This window comes from Anomaloglossus baeobatrachus, chromosome 1, assembly GCF_048569485.1.
Source record: "Anomaloglossus baeobatrachus isolate aAnoBae1 chromosome 1, aAnoBae1.hap1, whole genome shotgun sequence".
In the NCBI taxonomy this organism is placed as follows: Eukaryota; Metazoa; Chordata; class Amphibia; order Anura; family Aromobatidae; genus Anomaloglossus; species Anomaloglossus baeobatrachus.
This window is the reverse complement of record NC_134353.1, coordinates 920,621,314-920,646,791: the sequence shown is the minus strand read 5'-3', so window position 1 is coordinate 920,646,791 and position 25,478 is coordinate 920,621,314. Positions and strand designations below refer to the sequence as shown.

The following is a 25,478-nucleotide window of genomic DNA, read 5'->3' as shown; positions in this document are numbered from 1 at the left end:
AGTCTGCAGGGGGACTGCTCGGAGGTTGCTGGAAGGACCGCGGACGGGTAGTGGCCCGGCGGTCTGGAGCAGTATACGAAGAACAGTCAGCACCAGGGCAGGGGCCTTTCGGATCCCAGCAAGGCTAGGAATCGCCATAATTTGCCAAATCCGTCAGTGAAGGGGACGTCTGTCTCCAAACAACCAAGTCACGATTGAAGGCAACAGTCCAACCGTAACGGAGAGACACCGCCACCGCCAGGGCACCAGTTTCTCAGGGCCAGCGCCTGCGGGCAAAGTAGGGCTCCTCCGGCCCATATCCAAGCCGGGGAGCGGGTTACCGGTGGGAACCCATCGCAACCATCATCAACTTAGGTGCAGGACAGAGGGACCGTCACCGTCACCTATTGGGGAAAGAAAGTGCAGCCATCCGTGGGAACCGTCTTTCCAGCCGTGTGTTTTACTGAAAACTGTGTCAACGTCTCAGGCTGAGTGAGTACCACAGTACCGCAAGGCACAGCGCTGCCCCCGCGTCCCTGCGCCCACCAAGCCCTGCATCCCCCACCTCATCACTGGGCCCCGGGATCACCAACCCCTACCCACGGAGGGGCAACACAACAACTAGCTGCTCCATACCACCACTCCCGGGATCCCCATACAGAGCCGCGGTGGTGTCAACAAATCACCACAACCGTGGGTGGCGTCACGGACAATAACCAATCCCCACACCCAAAAACCCCCTTTCACTCACGGGCGAGGAGTGTCGCTAGAGTCCCCGGGATCCGGCCCATCGCTTGAGCCACCGAGCAGCAGCAGGCCGCAGCAGCCACGGCAGCTGGACCCGAGCAGTGGGAGAGCGCGGCGTCCCCTCCTCCGCCCGCGACAACTTGGCGTCACGAACAGAATCTTACCGCTCTGCCGTTGGGTAGAGGTGCGCCTTGTGACCGGCCAGAGGTATCCGGCTGAAAAATTTCAGAAGTCGCCATCTTTGGCGCGAAAAGTTCCCACTCGAGCGTCTTCTCGAGTAGCAGAGGCGCGAAGGCCAAAACCCCGCCCCGATAGAGGAGGGGCCGGAAAGAAGCTAAGGGGGACGCGATGGCGGCTGGCTGCATGTGAGAGCAGCTATAAAAGCGGGGACGCTAGGACTCTGCAGACATCTTGTTCCTGGGAAAAGCCGCCAGCGGCATGTGGATGCCGTCCCGCGACACCGTAGCCCCCGCGCCTGGAACGGCGGCGTGGGTGGAGATCCGGACCGCGCAGCTCTACCAACGGCTGCAGGTCAGGATGCAGCTCCTCATGGAGGAGTGGGAGACCGACATGGCGGACGTTATAGCAGCCGTGCGGAGACGCGAGGAGGAAGCGGAGGAAGGGAGGGTGAGTGACCCACGCCCTGATGCCCTTGAAGGGCCGGTCATTGCGGCTGCGGGACCCGGTCCAAGCCCTCTCCCCCTGCTGCCTCCCTCGCCACCCGTCTCGGAGGCCGTGACCCCACCACTAGGCCTGCTACCACCGCAACCGGTAGCACTACCCAGCATGCCCGCCCAGGCAGGCCGACCTGCAGCCGGAGCCCGTAGTCGACCGGAGGTGCTGCCTTGGAAGGCTCCGAAAACCGTACCGGAGGCGTCTCCGGAGAAAGTCCCCGAGCCGGAGCTGATGAACCGTTCCGAGCCGGAGGCCCAGCTACGGAAAGCCCCTGTGCCCATCCCCCACACCTCGGCTGAGATAGCGCCGGGTTGTCGCTGCAAGGCGGCGCCCAAGGCCAAGACGCCGCGGGACTTGCCGCCCAGATCTCTGACAGTGGGCAACGTCCAGAATGTCCCGCGGGGCCCGACCCGTGCGCCGGAGCTTGCAGCAGCGCCGTATTGGGACAGGGAGCCGGTACCGCTGGGCCTGGAGATCGGTGAGAGAGAGAGGAAGAAGGCGGAGCTGGTGGCCCGAGCAATTAGAGAGAAAGAGAGCCTCCGTCAAGCAACGTTCCGGGTCCGGGGCCCGCTGTACGAAGGGCAGGTGAGGCGGTTTGATGTCCGCCGGGGCTATGGGTTTATATATGAACCGGGCCTGGAGGCCGAAGTGTTTGTAGCCCGGCGGGATGTGAATGCCCACCTGCCTGAAGAGCATCCCGGCCGTAACCTAATGCCGGGCGACATTGTGCAGTACACCCGGCACTGTGGGGAGAGGGGGTGGTTTGCGCTGGACGCTAAACTAAGGGGCAGCCAGGAGTCCCGAGTGAACGCCGCGCCCCCTCCCTCCGGTGATGTTGAGGACTCAGAGTAAGGGCAGCGGATGCCCGCTGCAGCAGTCCCCGTTGGGACCACCAGTCAGCATGTTTACAAGTTTGTTTGAAAGTTGGAAAATGATAAGAAAATGATTACTGGAGTTTTACCTGATTTACCGTGATTGAGGAAACCGGCCGTTGTCGGCACCGTTGTCCTCGTGGGGACCGTTTAAAAAGTTTTGCTTGGAGGACTTTCCATGGACAAGCCCGTGAACTTGCAGGGCAACCACAAACGTTAGTGGCTTGTAAATAAGTTGTTTTACCGTTACCATTTCCGCAGTTGCCGCCTCCGGAGAGGCAGGTTGGAGGGAGGGCCCACAGCAGAGCAGGCTGGGGCCCAGCCACCACAAGAACCGGTGGCTACCCTCTGGAGGGGAAGGACAGATCCCGCTCGGGTAACTTGTGCTGGACTTGGGTCAAGGGGTGCTGCCTGGGTTTTAGGGGCAGCATCAGGGCCAGGTTGCTTGGGTGGGAGAGAGCGGAGACCGTAACCGTAAACCGTTTGCAACGTTTAAGAAATGTGCCTCCCGTTGTGGGATGATGTTATAATTTGTATTATGTTACCGTTTTACCTTTTTATATATTTTACAGAAAATAAAACCGGTGTTGGACGGGCAGCCCGCGGACGGTCTGCATTTTGCTAAGGGGGAATGTGACGCCCTGGGCAAGCCAGGGGTCACAGGTCATCACACCACCACACCCTACACCCCAGTTAGGAACATCAAGGCTACCAAAATCCTTGTTGCCTTCATCCAGGGGCTGATGTTCACACCAGGGGGTGGGCCAGGCGGTTGGCTCCGCCCACCAAGGAGTTCACAGCCCTGGAGGCGGGAGGAACCAGGCAGTTGAAGCCAGACTAGAGTCTGAGTAGGAGTTCAAGTTAAGGAAGTGAAAGTAGAAGGAAGTAGTAGTGGAGCTAACGAGACAGAAAAGTGACAGTACTAAAGCCTGAAGTTGGTCCGGGTGTGTGCCCCGGACTGTGACAGCAAGGTCAGCAGACGGCGGTGATAGTCTGCAGGGGGACTGCTCGGAGGTTGCTGGAAGGACCGCGGACGGGTAGTGGCCCGGCGGTCTGGAGCAGTATACGAAGAACAGTCAGCACCAGGGCAGGGGCCTTTCGGATCCTGGCAAGGCTAGGAGTCGCCATAATTTGCCAAATCCGTCAGTGAAGGGGACGTCTGTCTCCAAACAACCAAGTCCCGATTGAAGGCAACAGTCCAACCGTAACGGAGAGACACCGCCACCGCCAGGGCACCAGTTTCTCAGGGCCAGCGCTTGCGGGCAAAGTAGGGCTCCTCCGGCCCATATCCAAGCCGGGGAGCGGGTTACCGGTGGGAACCCATCGCAACCATCATCAACTTAGGTGCAGGACAGCGGGACCGTCACCGTCACCTACTGGGGAAAGCAAGTGCAGTCGTCCGTGGGAACCGTCTTTCCAGCCGTGTGTTTTACCGAAAACTGTGTCAACGTCTCAGGCTGAGTGAGTACCACAGTGCCGCAAGGCACAGCGCTGCCCCCGCGTCCCTGCGCCCCACCAAGCCCTGCATCCCCCACCTCATCACTGGGCCCCGGGATCACCAACCCCTACCCACGGAGGGGCAACACAACAACTAGCTGCTCCATACCACCACTCCCGGGATCCCCATACAGAGCCGCGGTGGTGTCAACAAATCACCACAACCGTGGGTGGCGTCACGGACAATAACCAATCCCCACACCCAAAAACCCCCTTTCACTCACGGGCGAGGAGCGTCGCTAGAGTTCCCGGGATCCGGCCCATCGCTCGAGCCACCGAGCAGCAGCAGGCCACAGCAGCCGCGGCAGCCGGACCCGAGCAGTGGGAGAGCGTCCCCTCCTCCGCCCGCGACAATTGCACCTTGAGAAAAGGTTGTGCATTGGACTGCAAAGTGCACTAAAGACTCTAAAGTTTGTTAACCTGTTATGCAACGTTCAAGTGAAAGTGCCTCCCATAAAGGGATGAAAAGTTTAATATTTTAGCATTACAAAAATTTTGCAGTTAACACCACTGTGTTTTTGTTTCAGCTTGCGGATGTGGTGGGATTTGCTGTGGGGGAGTGTGGCGCCCCTGAGGCTTCCGTCGCCACCGAGATATTGCACTTCAGCCAGAGGTGTGATGTCCCATCCTGGGTAAGAATGAGGTCATATGTCGGTCCACAGACTAAACTTTCACACACCAATTGGTAGGCATACACTGGGTCAAGGATAGTGGCAGCAACCCCCATAGATGTATTCATGGGGCCGTAAGTCCCATTACTGGTCCCAATAGTGTGGGTGGGGCCTAGTCAGTGGGTGTGTGGGAGGAGTCAGCAATAGTGAATAGACAAGGCAACCAGGAAGTTCAAGTTCAGTCAGCCTGTCAGGCAGTGAGAGAGAAGGAGCGAGGAGGTGGGCTGTCAGGAGAGGACAGCAGAGAGAAAGTGACAGAAAGAAGATCCTGGTGGAGATCCTGGGGTCTAGTTAGGCCCAGGTGACACCGAGAAAGAAAGGATCCCAGTGCCACAGAAGGGCATATTGGCTCGTGGCCTGTTCCACTGAAAGATCGGGTGGAGGGATTTTGCTGCATTCGGGGACGGTCCCCAGACAGAGGGAAGAAAGACAATTCCTCAAAAGTAACACCGAAGGCCTGGGGTGGTTGCAAGCGCCCAGGGCCACAACCTGCCACAGATCCCCTGTGAAGGGGGCAAGATACAACTGCGGTTAGCTCCCTTTGTTCAGGCCCTGTGGTGGAGGCCAAGACCAGAACAGCTACAACGGTCAAGGCTAGGAGGTCAGTCAGGAAAGAGACATAGGAGGGGTGCACCGGTATTGACCTCTGAAATACCCGGGATCGGCGGAGGCACCTGACAGTAGATCCCAGCATACTGTGGGCAACCGGACAACTGACGAATTGAGACCAAACAGTGAGTAAAGATCTTAGCTGCAAACCCTGTTTCGTCTGCTTTATCCTGCACTGCACCTACAATACCATAGAACCTACAAAGTACCAAAGGTTGCCACGGGGTACCCGCTCTACCTGTGGAGAGCAAGCAACATCTCAGCTGCAATACCATCAGCCCCGGAGGTCCCTTCCAGCAGGTGCGGCCCTAAAGAGCTTCAATTTACCACAGGTGGCGTCACATATCTTTCATAAACTTTATTATCATCTACCCCCAATATCGCCACTTTTAATTGACTCCACCAGGGTCACGGAATCTGGCCCCGCCACCGCTGACTACCCCGGACTAGTCCGACCCGACACCGAGTCACCTAAGGCCCTGGGGTGGGCGAGTCATATCCCCAGCCTGAGAATACCAGCCCCTAGCTGTCAGGCTTTACCTGTGCTGGTATCATAATATGGAAGGATCCTATGCCAGTTTTTTTATTTATTCATTTATTTATTTTACTGTACGATATAGACCCGCCCACAGGCATCTGTGATTGGAAGCCTCAGACACGCTGTCACTGAGGCTGGGGTCTCGTCTGACTGCAACCAATCACAGCCGCCGGTGGGCGGGAGAAGCAGTGAATTTGTATGATCCTAATGAGCGGACCGGGAAGAAGAATGCGAGGCAGCAGGAGCAGTGTGACAACCGCCTTGGTGATCGGTGAGTATGAAGTACTTGCTCCTACCTCTTTGCGCCGGATTCAGGTCCCCAGCATCTGGCCAGATACCAGGGGTACTCAGACCCAGTACGAGGCCCAGAAAACACTAGGCTAAGTCGAATCAACTGACTGAGGACTGGACTTTAGGACCTTTCCCACACAAGACCCAACTGAAGACAACAGCCCAACCATTAGGGTAAAGCCACTGCCAAGGCATAGAAACCCAAGGGGCCAGCGTCTGCTGGCAAGCAGGGCTCTCCCGACACACAGCAAGCCGGGGAGCGGACTACCATTGCTTAGGCATAGGAGTCATAACGTCTACACTAAAGAGGTGCAGGAGAAAGGCGGAAACCACCAACCTGTTAAGGGGAAGCTGCAGCCGGCTGCGGGCACCGTTCATCATCCCGTTTGGTTTATCAGAGACTCCAGTGTGTTGTATCATAGTGAGTACACCAGTGCCGTCGGGCCGCGCACCGCGCTGCACCACACCAGCACCCAGCACGCATCCATACCCTCGCCTCAGCACCTCCCTCGGGCTCCCGGGACCATCACCCTCCTACCCACGGAGGGGGTCAACACCAAGCTGCGCAACAAAGTCCCCGGGAACCTAGTCAATGGCAGCGGTGGTGTCCATCCATTCACCACAACCCATGGGTGGCGTCACGAACTTAAATCTCCTACAAACCACCGCGGCTCCGGCCGTGGATCTCACCACCGAAGTCCCTACGTGTAGCGCCAAACCCCCCTTTCAGAGCGACGTGACCCCCAAGTCCGTGGAAGAGCTCGAGCCACTCACCGACGAGCATGGATTCGAGCGGCTCGGCACTCGCCACTTTCTGACGGTTGAAATCCAGGCTACATACCAGCCATCCATCCTGAGTACTGGGGTAGCAATGCCTCCCTTTCATTTTCTTTTATAATCAGCTGCAGTCCCGGGCACGCAAGACAACACAATTTACTTAAAGCACTACTCTAGCATGGTTGGTTTTTTTTAGCGCTGGAGTGGCACTTTAAATAGAGGTTTCCTGCCCCATCATACGAGGGGCTGCTGATAAGTCTTTGGCTTTACCCAGAATGAAACGAGATAGAATGATGAAACTTTACACTTATTCCACATACTCTCCACTGATGTCAACACACTTCTTACATCGGTATTCCAAGTTATGTAAGCCTAGCAAAAAGAAGGATTTTGGTTGTGCCTCACACCAGGCATCCGTAGCAGCCATGGCATCAGAAATGGTGTGTAATTTTCTTACCCTTAAGGTTTTTCTTTAGGTTTGGAAAGAGATGATAGTCGGAGGGAGTTAGATCGGGTGAATAACTTGGGTGGTCAACCAGCTGGAAGCCCGACTCTGCTAGTTTTGGCGTGGTTGCTTGTGCAGTGTGAGCGGAGACATTGTCTTGCAGGAACAAGAGTCCTTTGGACAGCTTGCCGCGCCTTTTGGCTTTCAGAGCTGCCTTCAATTGGTCCAATAGCTCAATGTAATATCTTGCATTGATAGTGGAACCCTTTTGAAGGTAGACCACTAGCAGAACACCCTCCTTATCCTAGAACACAGACGTCATCACCTTAGTGGCTGATTTTTGCACCCTGAACTTCTTTGGACAAGGAGAACCACTGTGCCTCCACTCTTTTGACTGCTCCTTGTTTTCAGGGTCATAAAAATAAATCCAGGTCTCATCCATAGTGACTAGTCGCTCCAGGAAGTTCTTATCAGCCTGGAAACACTGACAAATGGAACGGGAAGTTGTCACTCACTGCTTCTCTGATCTGTTGTCAAACATTTGAGTACCCACTTTGCAGATCGCTTCCTCATGTCCAAATGTTCATGGATAATGACACAAACACGTTCACGGGAAATCCCCATGATGTCTGCTATTGCTTTAGCTGAAATTCGTGGATTCTCCAGTATGAGGTTGTGCACAGCATCGACGATCTCTGGAACAACAACCACTCTCAGTCGTCCAGGACGTTCCTCATCATTGGTGCTGAAGTGGCCCGTTTTATATTTGGCAACCCAGTTCTTAACTGTGGAATATGAAGGGCATTGATCCCCCAATGTCCGCGACATATCACCATGAATATCCTTCACGGACTTTTCTTGCAGAAACAAGAATTCTATCCCTCCTCTGCTCTCAGTTTCTGTGAATATCGCATTAGACTCCGCCGTTCTGTTCTACCGTGTGCGTAGAACACTGTTGCCATAAACAACAAAACAAAATTTTGAAAACATACAGTATATTAGACACATAAGGCTTTCATGTAATGTAACATTTGTTACCATAGAAACAAACAAAGATCAAAAAGCCAAAGACTTATAAGCTGCACCTCGTATACTCACCTTCCGGCAACTTCATTGTTTTTTGGCGCTGCTCCGGTCCCACTGCACCATCTTGTGCCTGTAATTTCTGAGAGGCTGAAAGTCAAAAGCACTTAGTGCAACTCTATGAGAGCCATAACGAGGTTCTCATGGAGTTGTACTGATTTATGCTCTTCGGCACACTGAAGTTGATGGAAGGTCATAAATCACAGGAGACCGACAACTGAGATGCTGGAAACAGATGAAGATGGTGGCAGGTGCGTTTATGACAGGGGCAGGGAACTTACACTTAAAGCACCACTCCAGCAGTGTATGGCGCCCCTGACCTGGTCAGGCACCACTGAGTACTGCACCCATGCTGGGTGAGTACAAACAGGTAATCCCAAAGGCTGAATAGGGTGTGGACACACAGGCACACTTTAATCAGGTCTTACACACACACACACACACACACACCTTAGAGGGGACCCCTGGGCAGACCCAGGAGGGGGCGTGGCCTCCACATCTCAGCTAGTGGTGCGGTGAAGAAGCTGGAAGGAGTTGAGCAGTGGTAGTGAGGGAGAGGAGCAGTGGAGGAGGACTCACAAGCCCAGTCTGAAGCGAAGAGCGGGCACGCAGACACGCTAGTCAGACCCTGCAAGTGTAGTGGCTGTTTGCGGGGGATTTCGGTTGCCACACAGTCAGACTGAAAGACACCTCAGGAAGAAGCGGGGTGATGGAGTACAGGGACTCCTGGCAGACCAGGCACGCAGGGGAAACAGGTTCCCGAAGTAGGCTCAAGTTTAACTACCTACTAAACCTGCCGGTGGGGTGGACAGCAAGTCCCACACCAACCAATACAGAGTTCGCAGCATGAGCAGCAACGAGGGGGCCCATAAGTGAGGTAGGGCAAGAAGCCACACTGCCAGCAAATGGGCCAGAAAGGGGAGAAAAGACAGATGCGACTTCCCTGGATGAATCCCATATACTTCAAGTCGGGGTCGGGGGTTATCCGAAACAAGAAGTGCTAGGAAGGCGAGCTTACAGTAACCCTTAGTTCAGCCTGAAAGATACCTGGTTCTCCCTGCAGTCTATCTCAGTATCGCCCGGGTTACCTCACAGAAACAACTGAACGTGAGTAAAAACCCTGAAAGACATTTCTGGACTGTGTGTGAGTTCTTCTGCGACCTGTGGTACTATGCACATACACCCGAGCCCCTGAGGCCAGCCTCACTCTCGGGAGGCCATAACACCAGACTGCAGACCCCATCAGCCCCAGACATTCGTTAAATTACAGTGGCGGTCACCCCTCATCCTGACCGTAAAACCGAGAGTGGCGTCACGACTAGATATAAAGAAAACCTGACTGACCTGTGGCCAGAAGTACCAACAAGGTGAGTCCCCGCGGCGTCCCTGCAAGTGGATAGATGTCCTGGAGAGTGGTGGGCGACACAAGTGCAATAAAAAAAACAAACTAACACTGGAGTGGTGCTTTAAATAAAGTGGGGGAAAACAATGAAGGGATAGAGTCCTACACAAACTCCACTTTCCTTTTCATTCTCCAGATCATGGTGGTCCCAAAGAACCTGTGCTGTTACACTCGGCAAATTAGCTGCCCTTGCTAAAGTGGACATCACAGATTATCTAGACTAGGACCAATGGCTTACAACCAACAAGAATCTTAATAACTGTGTCAGTACATGGACATGGTTATTATTACATCTGTATGGCAATTATCACTTTTTGGTGTAAGTATATACACACTGTTACTTACCAGGTGGTAGAAAAAGTGCTCCTCGTACCCGTCCTTCTCTTATTAATATTCTTTGGACACCTGGAGCTGAGTACCATCTTTCAATGATCTTGGTGGCAGCAGGTAAGTCTTCAGGAAGCGGATTGAGCACCACTAAGGGATATAACTCCAGATGAACTGAGAAAGGACTTCCCACTACGTCACGTTTCATCAGCCTTAGGAATGGGATTGTTGGTTTCAGAGCCCAGAATAGTCCCATAGGACAGACTCCATGGAAGTCTCCACCAGTGGCCGGAGAGTTCTCCAAGTCTACCTTCCGTCTGTCTTGTAAAAAGCTCTGGAGATAAAAATGTGCCCTTTCTCATCCTTCAGCCATGCTCTTAGAGTGATTATCTGGTCAGGGGGAAGGCCCCAAGCTTGGATCTTCACAGGTTCATCCACCAAGGAGATCTCAGGAGAGACTGTTAGACCAACCATATCTGAAGATCAAGGAGTCATAAATTGGAAACAAGGTCTAAGAAGATAGAATTTATATTAAGTAAATAAAGACTTCATAGTAAAATTAATTGTCATAGTATCTCCACATACAACACATTGTACAATTAGCCAAAATCATACTGTGTACTGGTGAGGAAAAAGAAAATTCTGGAGTCATTTCAATGGCCCCCAATGTAGTATGGTGTCGATAAGCCGGGTAGTACAGCTAGTTCAAAATAAAGCTTATACAGGGTTATCCATTTTTACACTTGAAAAAAAAATGATTAGATGTTGTATGCAAAACATACCTACAAACGGTCCCAGATCTTGAGCATCAATCCCAAGATTTGGGTGTTGTCCTGGGAAATCTGCTGCATGTACCAATGCATCCCCTAAAATTGGTGCCTCCACCTCAGAGTAGCAGTAGCATTAGATGTCATTTCCCACTCAGTGGTCCTGGTATAATATCTTTCCTGATGCTTTAATGATATGGCCATTGAAGCACCCCCAATGATAAGCAAAGTGATACTCCAGCTAGAATGAAAATTTTTTTTATGGCGCAGCATGATTACAACAAAGCCAGGGGTTACAAAGTTAGATTGGAGTTAGCCTTTGTGAGGAGCTGGCCACAAATTGAAGACTATTGGACCAATAGAGATGGAGCGGAGCCCATAGCTCTAAGGCAGTCGGACTTTTTACCGCCGGTTACGTCAATCTTATTGTTGTGTTTTATTAGAGATTAATTGCCTGTCAGTTTAAAAGGTACACAATTTGAAGGGGGAAGGGGTTGTAAATGTGTGTATCCTAGTTGGCCTCCATTAACTCGAATGTAATCAGGGCTGCAGTGGGATTCATTGGTTTGCATCCGGTGTGGGGGGGGGGGTAATGCTTCTATTGTTCCACTCTGCAGGGGGCCTCCTCATTCACAATCCTCCAGACTGGCTGGAGACTGCCCTCCTTCATACTTGGAGATACATGAAACAAATATTTAAAGGGGGTGGGATACGATCACCTCTCCTCATCCAGGGGAGGACCTGAAAGCGATGCAGATGTTCAGGGTCTGGTAAATGTGATTCTCCTTGGGGGTTTCTGCTTTTTGGGGGGGTAAACTTACTCCCAACCCGTGTTTCTTTTTAAAATAAGCCCTACCCTGAAAATAAGCCCTAGCGCATTTTTCAGGGGAAAAAATAATATAACACACGGTCTTATGTTTGGGGAAACACAGTAGTGCCTTCTAAAAGTATTCATGCCCTTTAAACTTTTTTACATTTTTTCACATTACACCCACAAACTTAAATGTGTGTTATTGGGATTTTATGTGATATATGAACACAAAGTAGCAAGTATGTGAGAAGTGAAAAGAAATGATTCATAGTTTTCTAAATATTTGTAAAATTGAAGTCTGAAAATTGTGATGTGCATTTGTATTCAGCCCCCTGTCTATACTTTTGTAGGACTACCTTTTGCTACATTTACTGCTGCAAGTCTTTTGGGGATGTCACTACCAGCTTTGCCCATCTTGAGGCTGAAATGTTTGCCATTCTTCTTTGCACACTAACTTTAGCTCAGAGAGATTAGATGGTGACGTCTGTGATCAGCAATCGTCCCGTCTTGTCGCAGATTCTCAGTGGATTTTGGTCTGGACTGTGACTGGGCCGCTCACACACAGGAATATGCTTTGTTCTAAACCATCCGTTATAGCTCTGGCAGGATGTTTAGGGTCATTTTCCTGCTAGAAGGTGAACCTACACCCCAGTCTCAAGCCTCTTGCAGCCTCTGAACAGCTTTTCGTCCTGAATTGCCCTGTATTTACTTCCATCCATTTTCCCATCAACTCTGACCAGCTTCCCTGCCTCTGCGGAAGAAAAGCCTCCCTACAGCAGGATGCTGCCACCACCATGTGTGATGGTGGGGATGGTGTTTTCAGGGTGATGTGCAGGGTTAGTGTTCCACAAACGCATAGTATTTTGCATTTAGCCCAAGAAGTTCATGTCTAGAGCACCTTATTTATACACGCTCAGTGTCCCCTAAATTTTGTAAACTGCAATCAGGACTTCTTGCTTTCAAAAAATGTTTTGTTTTTTTCTTGACACTTCTCTATAAAGGCTATATTTGTGGAGTATATGACCAATAGTTGTCATGTGGACATATTGTCCCACCTGAGCTGTAGCTCTCTGCTGGTTATGTCAGGTTAGGTGGACGGCCATGTCGTGGTAGGTTTGAAGTTGTCGTGTATTCCTTCCATTTTTGGATGATGGATTGAACAGTACTCTGTGAGATATTCAGAGCTTGGGCTATTTTTTTTTTTTTTATACCCTAACGCTGCTTTACTCTTCTCCACAACTTTGGTCTCCGGTGATTTGTGACCTGTCGGGAGCTCCAGAGTTCATGTAGCACGCCAGAGGTCACAACTCAATACAAGTCTATGAGAGCCTCGTTCTGGCTCTCATAGAGATGCATTGAGATCTTGTGAAGTAACTTCTGACTTCCAGCTAGTGAAACGTTACGTTACGTGTACAAGATGGCTCTGCGGGACCATAGCAGTGTTAGTAAAAGGTGAAGAAGCCTCGTTGTAACTATATAATAATAATAATATTTATTCATTTATATAGCGCTGTTAATTCCACAGCGCTTTACATACATTTGGCAACACTCTCCCCATTGGGGCTCACAATCTAAATTCCCTATCAGTATGTTTTTGGAGTGTGGGAGGAAACCGTAGGAAACCCACGCAAACACGGGGAGAACATACAAACTCCTTGCAGATGTTGTCCTTGGTGGCAATTGAACCCAGGACCCCAGCGCTGCAAGACTGCAGTGCTAACCACTGAGCCACCACTAGACTGCAGTGCTAACCACTGAGCCACTGTGCTGCCCATGACAGGGGACTTACATTTAAAGCACTACTCCAGCGCTGAAAAAAAAGAGGTGATTTAAGTTTGTGGGTGTAACAAGAACAAAAAATAAAAATGTGAAAAAGTTCACAAGGTATGAATACTTTTTCAAGGCACTGCATTTGACAAGAAATTTCACGTATTGCGTTCCAGAAGAAACAAATTTGAATACAGTGGTACCTCGCTTACCGAGTAACCCACTTAACGAGAATTTCGCTTAACAAGCAAAGCTTTCTGTAAATTTGTAACCCGCTTTACGAGAAAGCTTTGCTGTACGAGCAAAATCCTCACCGCACACACTTCCGGTTCTGTACATCCACCGCGCTCTGACCCGCACGTGCAGTCCACACAAACACACACATGTACGCACAAACACACACATGTACGCACAAACACACACATGTACGCACAAACACACACATGTACGCACAAACACACACATGTACGCACAAACACACACAAACAAATACGCACGCACATACAGTATTTTGCTCACCTTACCTTCTGTTCCACCGGCGGTCTCATTGTTCTTGTAGTTCCCGGGTATATTGCGACATCCTCGCGGCGAACTACAAGACCCAGGAGGCCTGCGATGGAATGGAAGGTAAGGTGAGCATATAATATAACATAATATGTTTACCTTTCGGTTCATCGCTGGCCTCCTGGGTCCTGTAGTGCGCCGCTCCGCTCCAGTCCACGCTGTGTATCTGCATCCATAGCGACGAGGGAGGAACTTCCTGTCACCGCTAATGAAAGGCAGAGCGCTGGCCAATCAGAGGCAAGCGGCTCAGCCTTTGACATCAGCGCTCTGGCCGGGAAGTTCCTGCCTCGTCGTTATGGTAACGCGATACACAGCCCGGCCCCTTACCAGAGAACAGCAAGTCCCAGCAGACCGGCGATGGAACGGAAGGTAAGGTGAGCATATAATATGTGCGTGTTTGTACGTGTTTTGTGTGTGTTTGTGCATGTGTGGAATGATAGAATAGGGGACCAGGATGGGACATTTTAGAAGTTGTGGAATGAATCGTCTGCATTGCATTGTTTCCTATGGGAAATCTTGCTTTGCTGAACGAGTACCTTGATTAACAAGCACAGTCCCAGAACGGATTGTTCTCGTTAAGTAAGGTTCCACTGTATCTCAACAATGGAGTGACACAACACAAAAATGAAAAGAGTGACATAGTCAAGGGAGATAAGGAATTATTAAAAGGAATTTTTTTTATTTTTATATAGCACTAACATATTCCACAGGGCTTTATATACATCAGGAACACTGTCCCCATTGGGGCTCACAATCTAGAGTCCCTATCTGTATGTCTTTGGAGTGTGGGAGGAAACTGGAGAACCCGGAGGAAACCCACCCAAACACGGGGAGAACATACAAACTCCTTGCAGATGGTGTCCTTGGTGGGATTTGAACCCAGGACCCCAGCGCTGCAAGGCTGCAGTGCTAACCACTGAGCCACCGTGTTGCCCGTGGCTCATTATATGTTATATATTTGTCATGAACAGGCGGGGAAGTCACTCAGAAATCCGCAGCTGTTCACTGATTTGTTACACACGACTACTCTCTAGCACCCCCCTTGTCTGCAGGCCACTTTTGGTACTGCAGGACAATGCATAAGATGAGGCTGCTGAGCTAATAATGCCAAATATTGGAGGTCTCACAGCAAGGGTAAATGTATATATCACCGATTCCCGCTAATGGAAAATATATATATATATATATATATATATATATATATATAGATAGATAGATAGATAGATAGATAGATAGATAGATAGAGAGACATACACATATATATATAGATAGAGATATATATATATATATATATATATATATATATACACACACACAGCTCCCTACCATTAATGATAGCACTCCAATAATTCTATGCAATATGTTATATGCTCAGTATATGTTGTTATATTACATTATTTAATATTATATTATATAATATATTATTATAATATCAAAATAATGTGATCCCAGTCAAAAAAGGCTATTCTGATTAATCCACTGTAAAGGTTGTAATTTTTCTTGCTGCACATTTTTTCAATACAGTATGTTACTAATCTAAACAATTATTATCTTCAAATCTATAGATTTTCATTTAGGCACGTCCCACCTTAAAATCTTAGAATGTCATTGTTAGACAAAGGGCCTTTATATAGAAATGCACCAGAAGATCTTTATATTTCTATCTGAACTCGTATAAGAAAAACATTATTTAGTAATAATTGGATCCTCTTATATTCTGTTAGTCTATTCCAAATATTGCAGAATTATTCAGTGCATTGCTATATAATGTCCAATAGATGGCAGCATATCCCCAATCAGGATATACTGTAATTATCAGTGTCCTCATCAAGCAAAAAAAAAAACCCCTGCAACGGAAATGGATCAAAAATATTAATCATAATAATATTTATTCATTTATATAGCGCTTTATTCCACAGCGCTGTACATACATTGGCAACACTGTCCCCATTGGGGCTCTCAATCTAGATTCCCTATCTGTGGAGTGTGGGAAGAAACCCACGCAAACACGGGGAGAACATACATACTCGTTGCAGATGTTGTCCTTGGTGGGATTTGAACCCAGGACCCCAATGCTGCAAGCCTGCAGTGCTAACCACTGAGCCACCACAAGACTGTAGAGCTAACCACTGAGCCACCGTGCTGCCCATAAAAGTCATTTTTATCTTTTATCTTTGCCACTAATTATGCAGCTTTCTTTTATATACATATATATATATCAATTCAATTATAATTAAATTCATCTATGTTTATTACACAATCTATTTATCTATTCCAAAAACTGCAAGGTTGTTTGATGCACTATTTAGTACACTTCTGCATAAAGCCCAGTAGGTGGCAACATACCAATTACCCAATGAATAGCATATCAATTGCATACATCACTATCTCCACTGTTGTTACATAAATCATTCAGGTAGGTATAGCAGCAAGATAAATTAAGAAATCAATTTACCCATTGCAAAGTGTGGACCGCACAGACAGCTCCCCAACACGTGTTTCGCAACTCGCTTTCTCAAGGGGTGCAAATTTCAATAAAAATGGATATATATTTGATACCGACTCAGGTTTCTCTTGTTTATAATTGATAGGGAATTTAGATTGTGAGGTCCAATGGGGACAGTGATGATGTATATAAAGCACTATGGAATTAATAATTACTATATAATCAAACCACCAGGGGGGATACTTGGTGTCGGAGTTCCCGGGGCAGCTTTATGCATGTTCATTCCATCACTTCTACTGCGTATGCAAGGAGCAAAGCTCTTTAGGTTTGTGTCGCACATGTTCATTGCTACAATGGCCATGGAAACCCAAGTAAAGTATGTGATGTAAAGTATGGATGTTGCAGTTTGAAATTGGGAATGACAAGTGGACCTCATAAGAAGGTCGCGGAGAGCAATTGATCAGTGACTTGAATAGAAAGCAACACCATTCACCCACAAAATAATATCCCTAGATCAGTGGTCCTTCGCCTTTCTGACTTTGCGAGCCACAGTCATCTATTAGAGAGGGTCACGAGCCACTTATAGGCTCTCGAGCCACATGTGGCTCCCGACCCATAGGTTGGAAACCCCTGCCCTAGAGTATGGCCAGATTTAGTGTCTACCTGTTCTTTAAGCTCCCAAAAAGCACTGGAGGTTGGGAAAAAACAAAGCAGCAGAACTTGAACCTTAGCTTTCTATGTGACAAAAACATTATATACAGTGGAACCTTGGATTACGAGCATAATTGGTTCCGGGAGTGCGCTTTTAAACCAAGTTACTCTTATATCAAAGCGAGTTTTCCCATAGGAAATAATTGAAACAGATAATTCGTTCCACAATCCAAAAATATTTACTGTATTTATACAAACTTATTACAGTAATACAAAATAATGTCCTGTATTCATATAAAATTATTACAGGACACTAATACAATATACTGTACAGTGCAGTAAAAGCATATAAAACAAATTAAACTGTATGTTAGCCTACAATAGCACTGTTGGTGTGCGAGGGGTACAGTACAAGTGCTGTACTAGTTATCAATAAGTACAATACTGGATCCATAAATGCAAATTGATAGATATGCTATATAGTATATACTGTACTGTACAATGGTATACTGTATACAGTACATACGTACAGAAAGTTACCTCCAGAGCGGGTCAGAACGCGGTGAAAGGACAGAACCGGACGTGTAAATGGTGGGAATTTGCTCTTATTGCAAAGCATTGCTCTTAAACCAAGTTACACATTTTTAGAAACCTTTGCTTGTTTTGCAAAACGCTCTTAAACCAAGGTTCCACTGTAATTGGAAAGTAGAACAAGATAAGAAAAGCAAAAATATCCAATATTCTACGTAGGATCCAACTGCTGAACGCTCCACATTGTGTGTGCAAGAATAGAGTCTCCCTTTAAGGAATAGAACACACATTATGGATCTTGTTACCAAACATTCCGTAGTACGGATAAAGGTATAAGACGGAGATCTGGGCCTGACCTTGCAGTATTCTGGATCCAGATATAATATTCCTGCAGTGAAGTTTAAAAGGATCTATATATTGCGTATCACCGGGATCGCAGTGTATGTAAGTCCATGGGATACGGCTGCAGCAAAATGGACTGAGCACATGTCTAATTTACATCAACGCAATTTTTCAAACAATTTTGGAACAAAATTGGGGTTAGGAAGTTAGAAAGGTTCAAAGTTCATCACCAATTTCCCATTTTTTCAACAAAAGTTACAAAAACATTTTTTTTTTTAGGGATGACATCAGCTTTGAAGTTACTTCGAGTGGCCGAAAGTGACCGAAAATACTCATTCTAAAAACTGCACACCTCAAAACACTCAAAATCACATTCAAGATGTTTATTAACCCTTCAGGTGCTTCACAGGAACTAAAGCGATATGAAATGAAAAATAAAAAAAAAAAGATAATTTTACCTAAAAATGTTGCTTTAGCCCCAGTTTAATCACTTTTAGGCTATGTGCGCACTGGGAAATGGAATTTTCTTGAGAAAATTCCGCATCCCCTCAAAGATTACCGCACCCGCGGTAAAAAACCGCGGGAAACCGCACCCGAAAACCGCATGCGGTTTGCCGCGGTTTGCTGCGGTTTTACCGCGGTATTATTCGCGGTATTGCCGCGGTTTTGCCGCGTGTGGGTTGGGATGTGCTTTATTGCATTCAATGCAATAAAGCACATTGAAAAAAAAAAAAGTCATTTAATTCTGAGATAGTAGATAGACAGAAGAATAGATAGAGGGATAGATAGATAGACAGACAGATAGAGGGATAGATAGAGGACAGATCACTGCATTTCCCACGGTCGGCAGTGAGTTCACATTACCGGCCGTGGGAAATGACCGGTAATTACCTCTGCTGTCTGCTGCATTCAGCCTGTGTCTGTGACAGTCGCGGCTGGATGTCAGCAGTGCAGGACGCCGGAGCCGGAGCTGTGGATTATGTCGGAGCTGTGGATTACGCCGGAGCTTTGTTTGGGGGGGGTTAATAAAATGGTGAACGAGGCTTGTTTGTTTTATTTAAAATAAAGGATTTTTCGGTGTCTGTGTTTTATTCACTTTACTTACGGGTTGATCATGTCAGCTGTCACATAGACGCTGCCATGATCAAGCCTGGAGTTAATGGCGGTGGTCCCCCACCATCATTAACTCCTTGTATTACCTTGCCACCACTGCTACACGGTGGCAAGAAGAGCCGGGGACACGCCGGTCCTGCCGCATAATGCATGCGACAGTGCCGGGGCAGCTGCGGCTGATATTCTTGGCTGCGGGAGGTGGGAGTGAGGCGGGGGACATTATCCCTGCCCCTCTCCCTCCCCAGCCTGAGAATACCGGCCCGCCGCTGTGTGCTTACCTCGGCTGGACGGTAAATATGCAGCGGAGCCCTCGTTCTTTTTTTCCTATATTTCCGTTTTCTTTCTATGTGTGTTCTATGTGTGTTCTATGTGTCTGTGTCTGTGATGTCTGTGTGTGTGTGATGTGTGTGATTACTCTCTGCACGGCTTCCTCTTCCTGTAATGACATCACTTCCCTGCAAAACCGCAGACAAGCGATGCACATTACCGGAGGTAAACCGCGAAATACCGCAGGGAATAACGCAGGAAAACGCGGTGAACCACACAGAATTTGCTGCCTGCGTTATTCCCTGCGGGATTTCATGATTAACATTGAGTCAATGGAGTGAAATCCCGCAGCGATGTGCGGAAAAGAAGTGACATGCACTTGTTTTTGCTGCGGGAATCCCGCAGCAAAACATGCAGCTGTCAAATTCCGCCCAGTGCGCACAGGATTTTTTTTCTCCATAGGATTTGCTGGTGATTCACTGCAGAGACGTTATGAACATTTTCTGCTGCGAAACATGCAGCAAATCCGCGGAAAATCCGCGGCAAAATCCGGTAAGTGCGCACATAGCCTTAGAAGAAATAATACAACAAAACGGACCCCTAAATTTCTTACCCAGTTTCTTCTGAGCGCGCCAATACCCCACATGTGGATAAAAACCTCTGTTTGGACAAATAGGAGGGCTCAGAGGAGAAGGAGCAATATTTAAATTTTGGAACACAAATTTGGATGATAAAGACTGCGGGTACCATGTTCCATTTGCAGGGCCCCTAAGGTACCTAAACAGCAGAAACCCCCAACAACTGACCCCATTTTGGAAACTAGACCCATCAAGGATTTTATCTAGGGGTATACTGAGATTTTTTAACCCACAGGTGCTTCACAGAATTTGATAACATTAAGCCGTCATATTGAAAATTTTAATTTGTTTTCACAAAAATGTTGCTTTAGCACAAAATGTCTCACTTTTTCAAGAGGTAATGCCAAAAAGTTGACCTCAAGGTTTATTACCCACTTTCTTATGAGCGCGGTGATATCCCACATGTAGTCAGAAAGTTCTGTTTGTACAAATAGGAAGGCTCAGAACAGAAGGAGCAATATTACAATTTTACAAAGCAAATTTGTCTGACAAAGATTGCGGGCACCATGACTGGAACCCTCAAGGAATTTATCTAGATATTTTGTGAGCATCTTGAATCCCCAGGTGCTTCACAGAAGTTTATGTGACGCCCCTGCACTAGTCAGGTCGTCACACGGTTCTGCACGCTCTTTATCTCCCAGTGCAGGACTCAACCCCCATGGTTCTGGGTCCCTATTTTGCAGTACTGCCTCCACCAGCATCTACAAATCCTAATCACACCCCACACCACACCTTGTCAGGCACACCAGTGGGCTGCTAAGCTGAAATAGGGCTACCCACCTAGGGGTCATGCAGGGAGGTGGGAGGTGACAAGTCAGAACAGTGGTAGCCTATGAGCTGTGAGGTGCTCATGAAACGCCCACGCCGGGGATTGCAGGGCTCGCACGGTCACCGGGCCGGTGGTATTCGGGGTCAGGCTGTGAGTGGCCCGACCCGGCTTCCGTGACCCCCGGCGGGTTTCAATAAAAAGGAAAGTCTGACTGTCAGTCCGGTATTACAAGGGGGACGGAAGGAGGGTAACGGGGTCCCTGGGGGGGGGGCTTGCCATCGCTCTTCCCCAGGAAACGGTACGGGACGGGGACGGGGGTGCTTGCAGCGCCACCCGTGGTTTGCGGCCAGGTGTTAAGCCGCCGCTGCGCGGTCTCTCTCCGGGGCAGGTGTTACGGGCAGCCGGATGGAATCGCTCCCCACGGGTGGAGCAGGGGAGCCCCGGGAGGTTAATGAGACCCAGGGCAACAGTCCTCAGGGACACTGGGGGCACAAGGCGGCGGCATTACTCACAGCAGTCACGGTGTGCGGTTCCAGTTGTTCTTTATTTAAAGTCCGTTTCACATCGCACCCGGGTGCTGGTCCTCGCCACCTGTAGCCTTTGGTCGGTCCCGGGCAGGTAGGAGGAAGGGGTGTCCGGTGAGGTGTTCTGGGGGTCTCTCCCTTTCGGTGCGTTAGTGCCGTCCCCGTGGCATAGAGCATCTTGGGAACTCGCCGCCTCTCTGTCTCTCTCCTCCCCGGTAGCGGACCTAACACAACCGCCACCGGGTACAACTTGCTCCAGGGAACCCCAGTCCTCAGCTCCATTCCCCTCCTCTAGGTGTTATCAGCCCTGGTCTCGTGGCATCTCCTCAACAGGAGCAGTTCTCTGGACGTCTGCTCTCCCTTGCAGCCTCTGACGTTCTGCCCAAAACGTCTGTGTGCTCTGCACTAAACTCACACCTTCAGGCCCCCCTCCCCTTGGTTGTCATGGGGACCTGCCTGTGTCCAGCCACCTGCTCATTAAGGAGACAGGATGATTCATGGACTCAGAACAAACTTCATGTTGCAAATGCTGTTAACTCTTTCCTGCCAGTGTGATGTTAGTGTGTGTTGTGGGGACCCTTCTTCCTCCTGCCCGGGAAAAATGGGGTAACATTTAATACCCTGTAACGACCCGTTTACAGGGGCGTTACACTCGGAGAAAGCAGGGAGTTGGAGCTCCCAGGGGAGAAGCAGATTAGGTCACAGACGGTGGTCTGGAACCGGAGGAGTCGGAGACCCGCTCGTGGGCCTATATGGATTGTTCCCACGAAGTTTAGAGATCGGGGACACTAGCGCAATGAGGGGAATAGGGTTTTCCAAGCAAGGCAGTCCACGGAAATCCCAAGCATGAGCTCCTGAAAGCAAGCTCCTCTGCTACTCTTAGTAGGGAGTGGGGCCCAGAAATCTCCAAGCTGACGGGCCACCTGGACACTCTAAAATACTGTGCCCGAAGGCAGGCCACAGACCACCAGGCAGTGCTGCAGGGGACGGGACCCGGGCGAGCTCTCCTAGGAGGGCAGCGGCACCCAGAGACTTGGTTTACCACGTTGTCAGCATCTGCTTTCCTTCTGAGGGAGTACCTGATTAACCCCTGCAATCGGCGAGCCTGCACTCCCCCTGCATTCCATCCTATCATCCAGGGTCCCGGGGCCTTTCCCTACACGTGGAGGGTAACCTCATCTAGCTGCCCCACTCCATCACCCCGGGTACTCCCAACGGCAGCGACGGTACTCCCTATTACCGCACACCATGGGTGGCGTCACGAACAAACTCCCCTGTAAATAACCCCCCATCACGTTTCGGCGTGACCCCGAGCCCCCGGGTCCGGAGACCCTTGAGCCACGAGTAGTGACACCCAGATCCAAGCGGTCCGACCGCTTCTGGGGCGGGACTTGTCCGAGACATTTATAACGTTGAGTCGTGAAAATAAAAAAAAAATACATTTTTACCATGAAATTGTTACTTCAACCAGATAGTTTTTTTTAACATGAGTAACAGGAGAAAATGCACATTACAATTTACTGTGAAATTTCTCCTCAGTACGCTGATACCTCATATGTGGTGGAAATCAACTGTTTGGGTGGACAGCAGGGCTCGTAAGGGAAGGAGCGCCATTTGAATTTTTGAAAGCAAAATTAGCTTGAATTATAATTGGACGCCATGTCGCATTTGGAGATCCACTGACGTGCCTTAATAGTGGAGCACCCCCACAAGTGACATAATTGTGGAAACTAGACTCCTCAAGAAATTTATCTAATGTTTGGTGAGCACCTTTAACTCCCGGGGACTTTACAGAATTTTATAACTTTGAGCCGTGAAAATAAATAAAAAAAACATTTTTACCACAAAATTGTTACTTCAACCAAATAGCTTTTTTCACAAGGGTAACAGGAAAAAAATGCACCATACAATTTATTGTGCAATTTCTCCTGAGTACATCAATACGTCATATGTGATGGAAATCAACTGTTTGGGCATACGGCAGGGCTTGGAAGGGAAGGAGTGCAATTTGACTGCAAAATTGTCTGGAATCATTAGCTGACACCATGTCGCGTTTGGAGAGCCCCTGAAGTGCCTAAACAGTGGAGCTCCCCCACATGTGACCACACTATGGAAAGTAGACCCTTTAAGGATTTTATTCAGGGGTATAGTAAGCATTTTGACCCCACAGGTACTTACTTCCTATTATTTGATAACATTAGATCGTCCTATTAAAAAGTTTCATTTTTTTCACAAAAATGTTCCTTTAGCACCAAATTTCTCAGTTTTTCAATTGGCAACACCAAAAAGTAAAACCCACAGTTTGTTATCCAATTTCTTATGAGCGCAGTGATACCCACATGTGGTAAAAGACCTCTCTTTGGACAAACAGGAGGGCTCAGAATGGAAGAAGCACCATTTGAATTTTGGAAAAGGTGGAATAAATTGCGGGTAACATCTTGCATTTGCAGGACCCCTATACAGCAGAAATACCCCACAAGTGACCCCATATTTGAAATGAGACCCCTCAGAGATTTTATTCAGGGGTATAGTGAGCATTTTGAATGCCCAGGTAAAAATGTTGCTGTAGTGCTGTTAGGACCAGGATGACGGGTAGGCCCAGGAGGTGGATCCACTGGACTGAGCACCCCACCGAGGGCAAGGTGCCCGGTAGCCGAAGCACTACGGGTAGCAGGACAGTCCGTTCAGAGGAGTGGGTGTAGAAGTCCCTGGGACCACGGAGTCTCTGAAGGTAGTCCGGGTGACGGAGCGCAGGTTCGGAGGCCGAGATGATGTCAGGCAGCGTCCGAAACCAGCGGAACGGGGAGGTCGGTCAGATCAGAGACGGTAGGAATTGAGAAGATGGCGGACAGTCCGTTCAGGGTTCTGGAGCCGTCAGGACCGGTTGGCGAGACAGGAGCGGCTCTACAAGAGAGATAGGTAAGTACGAGACAATGGCACAGGGAGACCTGACTCCTAGCTTAGCAAACACGAAGAACAGGCCCCGCCCACTTGGAAAGGAACCCTCTATATACCCTGTACCTGCATCTTCAATATCCTGTTGGAGGACGCTGGCCCTTTAAGAAAAGGTCAATGACCGCGCGCGCGCCCTAATGCGCATGCGCGAGGCCCAGGTGCCAGAAGCCAGAGCAGGATGCGGTGTGCAGGAGGCAGGAGTGCCGAGCCGGCTCAGGACAGCAGACGGGCGCCGGGACCGGGGACCGGGTTGCCTGGAGGACGCAGGTGAGGGAGCATGGAGGCTGAGGAGCGGGGGACCGGGGAGCGTGGCACGGGAGCGGGGAAGCGAGGTCCGGGAGCAGGGGAGCGTGGCAGAGGAGCCGGAGAGCGTGGCAGGGGAGCCGGGGAGCGTGGCAGGAGAACCGGGGAGCGTGGCACGGGCACCGGGGAGCGTGGCACGGGCACCGGAGAGCGTGACAGTACCCCTCCCCCATGCCCCCTCCCCACAACCGGGACAGGAAGGCACGTATCAGAGGAGTACCCACATTCTCCCGGGGTTCCCATGACCTATCCTCAGGACCATACACAGCCCAGTCCACCAGGAAGAACTGGCGGCCCCGCACGGTTTTCATGGCCACGATATCCCTTACCGCATAGATGTCATCGTCAGCAATAGGAGGAGGAGCAGAACTAGCAGCAGCAGAGAAGGGACCAAGGACAACCGGCTTGAGCAGGGAGACGTGGAAGGAGTTGGGTATCCTCATCGTGGCCAGCAGCTGCAGCTTGTAGGAGACCTCATTTATTTTGCCGATGACTTTAAACGGCCCGATGTAGCGAGGATCCAGCTTGTATGATGGTAACTTCAATCGGACATATTTGGAAGCAAGCCAGACCAGATCTCCTGGAGAGAAACACGGAGGATCCAGACGCCTTTTGTCTGCGTGTCTCTTCATCCGCAGGGAAGCACGTCCAAGGGACGTCTTGACAGAGTCCCAAATCGTTGAAAAGTCACGGACTACGGTATCAGCAGCAGGGACATCCGAGGAAGAAGATACAGGCAATGGGACGGAAGGCTGAAGTCCGTAAACGACATGGAAGGGAGAGCTGGAGGAGGACTCACTGACGTGGTGGTTATGGGAGAATTCAGCCCAAGGAAGAAGCGTGGACCAGTCGTCGTGATGGGCGTTAACGTAGTGAAGTAAGAAGGAGGTCAGGATCTGATTGACTCGTTCCACTTGGCCATTCGACTGAGGATGGTAGGCCGAAGAAAAGTCCAGAGTCACTCCCAGATGTTTGCAGAGAGCCCTCCAGAAGCGGGAGGTAAACTGAGTTCCTCTGTCGGACACAATGTGTGAGGGAAAGCCATGCAGCCGGAAGATGTGCTGTATGTAGGCGTCAGCGAGTTCCTGGGCAGAGGGGAGTCCAGCCATAGGGATGA

At 49.4% G+C, this 25,478-nt stretch overlaps 2 protein-coding genes across 2 annotated transcripts in view; both read right to left on the bottom strand.

Moving 5' to 3' along the window:
- LOC142256251 (acyl-coenzyme A amino acid N-acyltransferase 1-like) overlaps nt 1-21,147 on the bottom strand; it is a 44,051-nt gene extending 22,904 nt beyond the window's left edge. Inside the window, 3 exon segments of the mRNA XM_075327831.1 lie at nt 9,932-10,228; nt 10,231-10,389; nt 21,092-21,147. Of these exon segments, the coding sequence (XP_075183946.1) occupies nt 9,932-10,228; nt 10,231-10,387 (454 nt within the window). The 5' untranslated portion in view covers nt 10,388-10,389; nt 21,092-21,147.
- Nucleotides 1-21,469, bottom strand: part of SKA1 (spindle and kinetochore associated complex subunit 1) — a 158,330-nt gene extending 136,861 nt beyond the window's left edge. Inside the window, exon 1 of the mRNA XM_075327842.1 lies at nt 21,092-21,469. Coding sequence (XP_075183957.1) covers nt 21,092-21,385 — 294 coding nt within the window. The 5' untranslated portion in view covers nt 21,386-21,469. The remainder of the gene's footprint in view (nt 1-21,091) is intronic.
- Between the last annotated feature and the right edge of the window lie 4,009 nt (nt 21,470-25,478).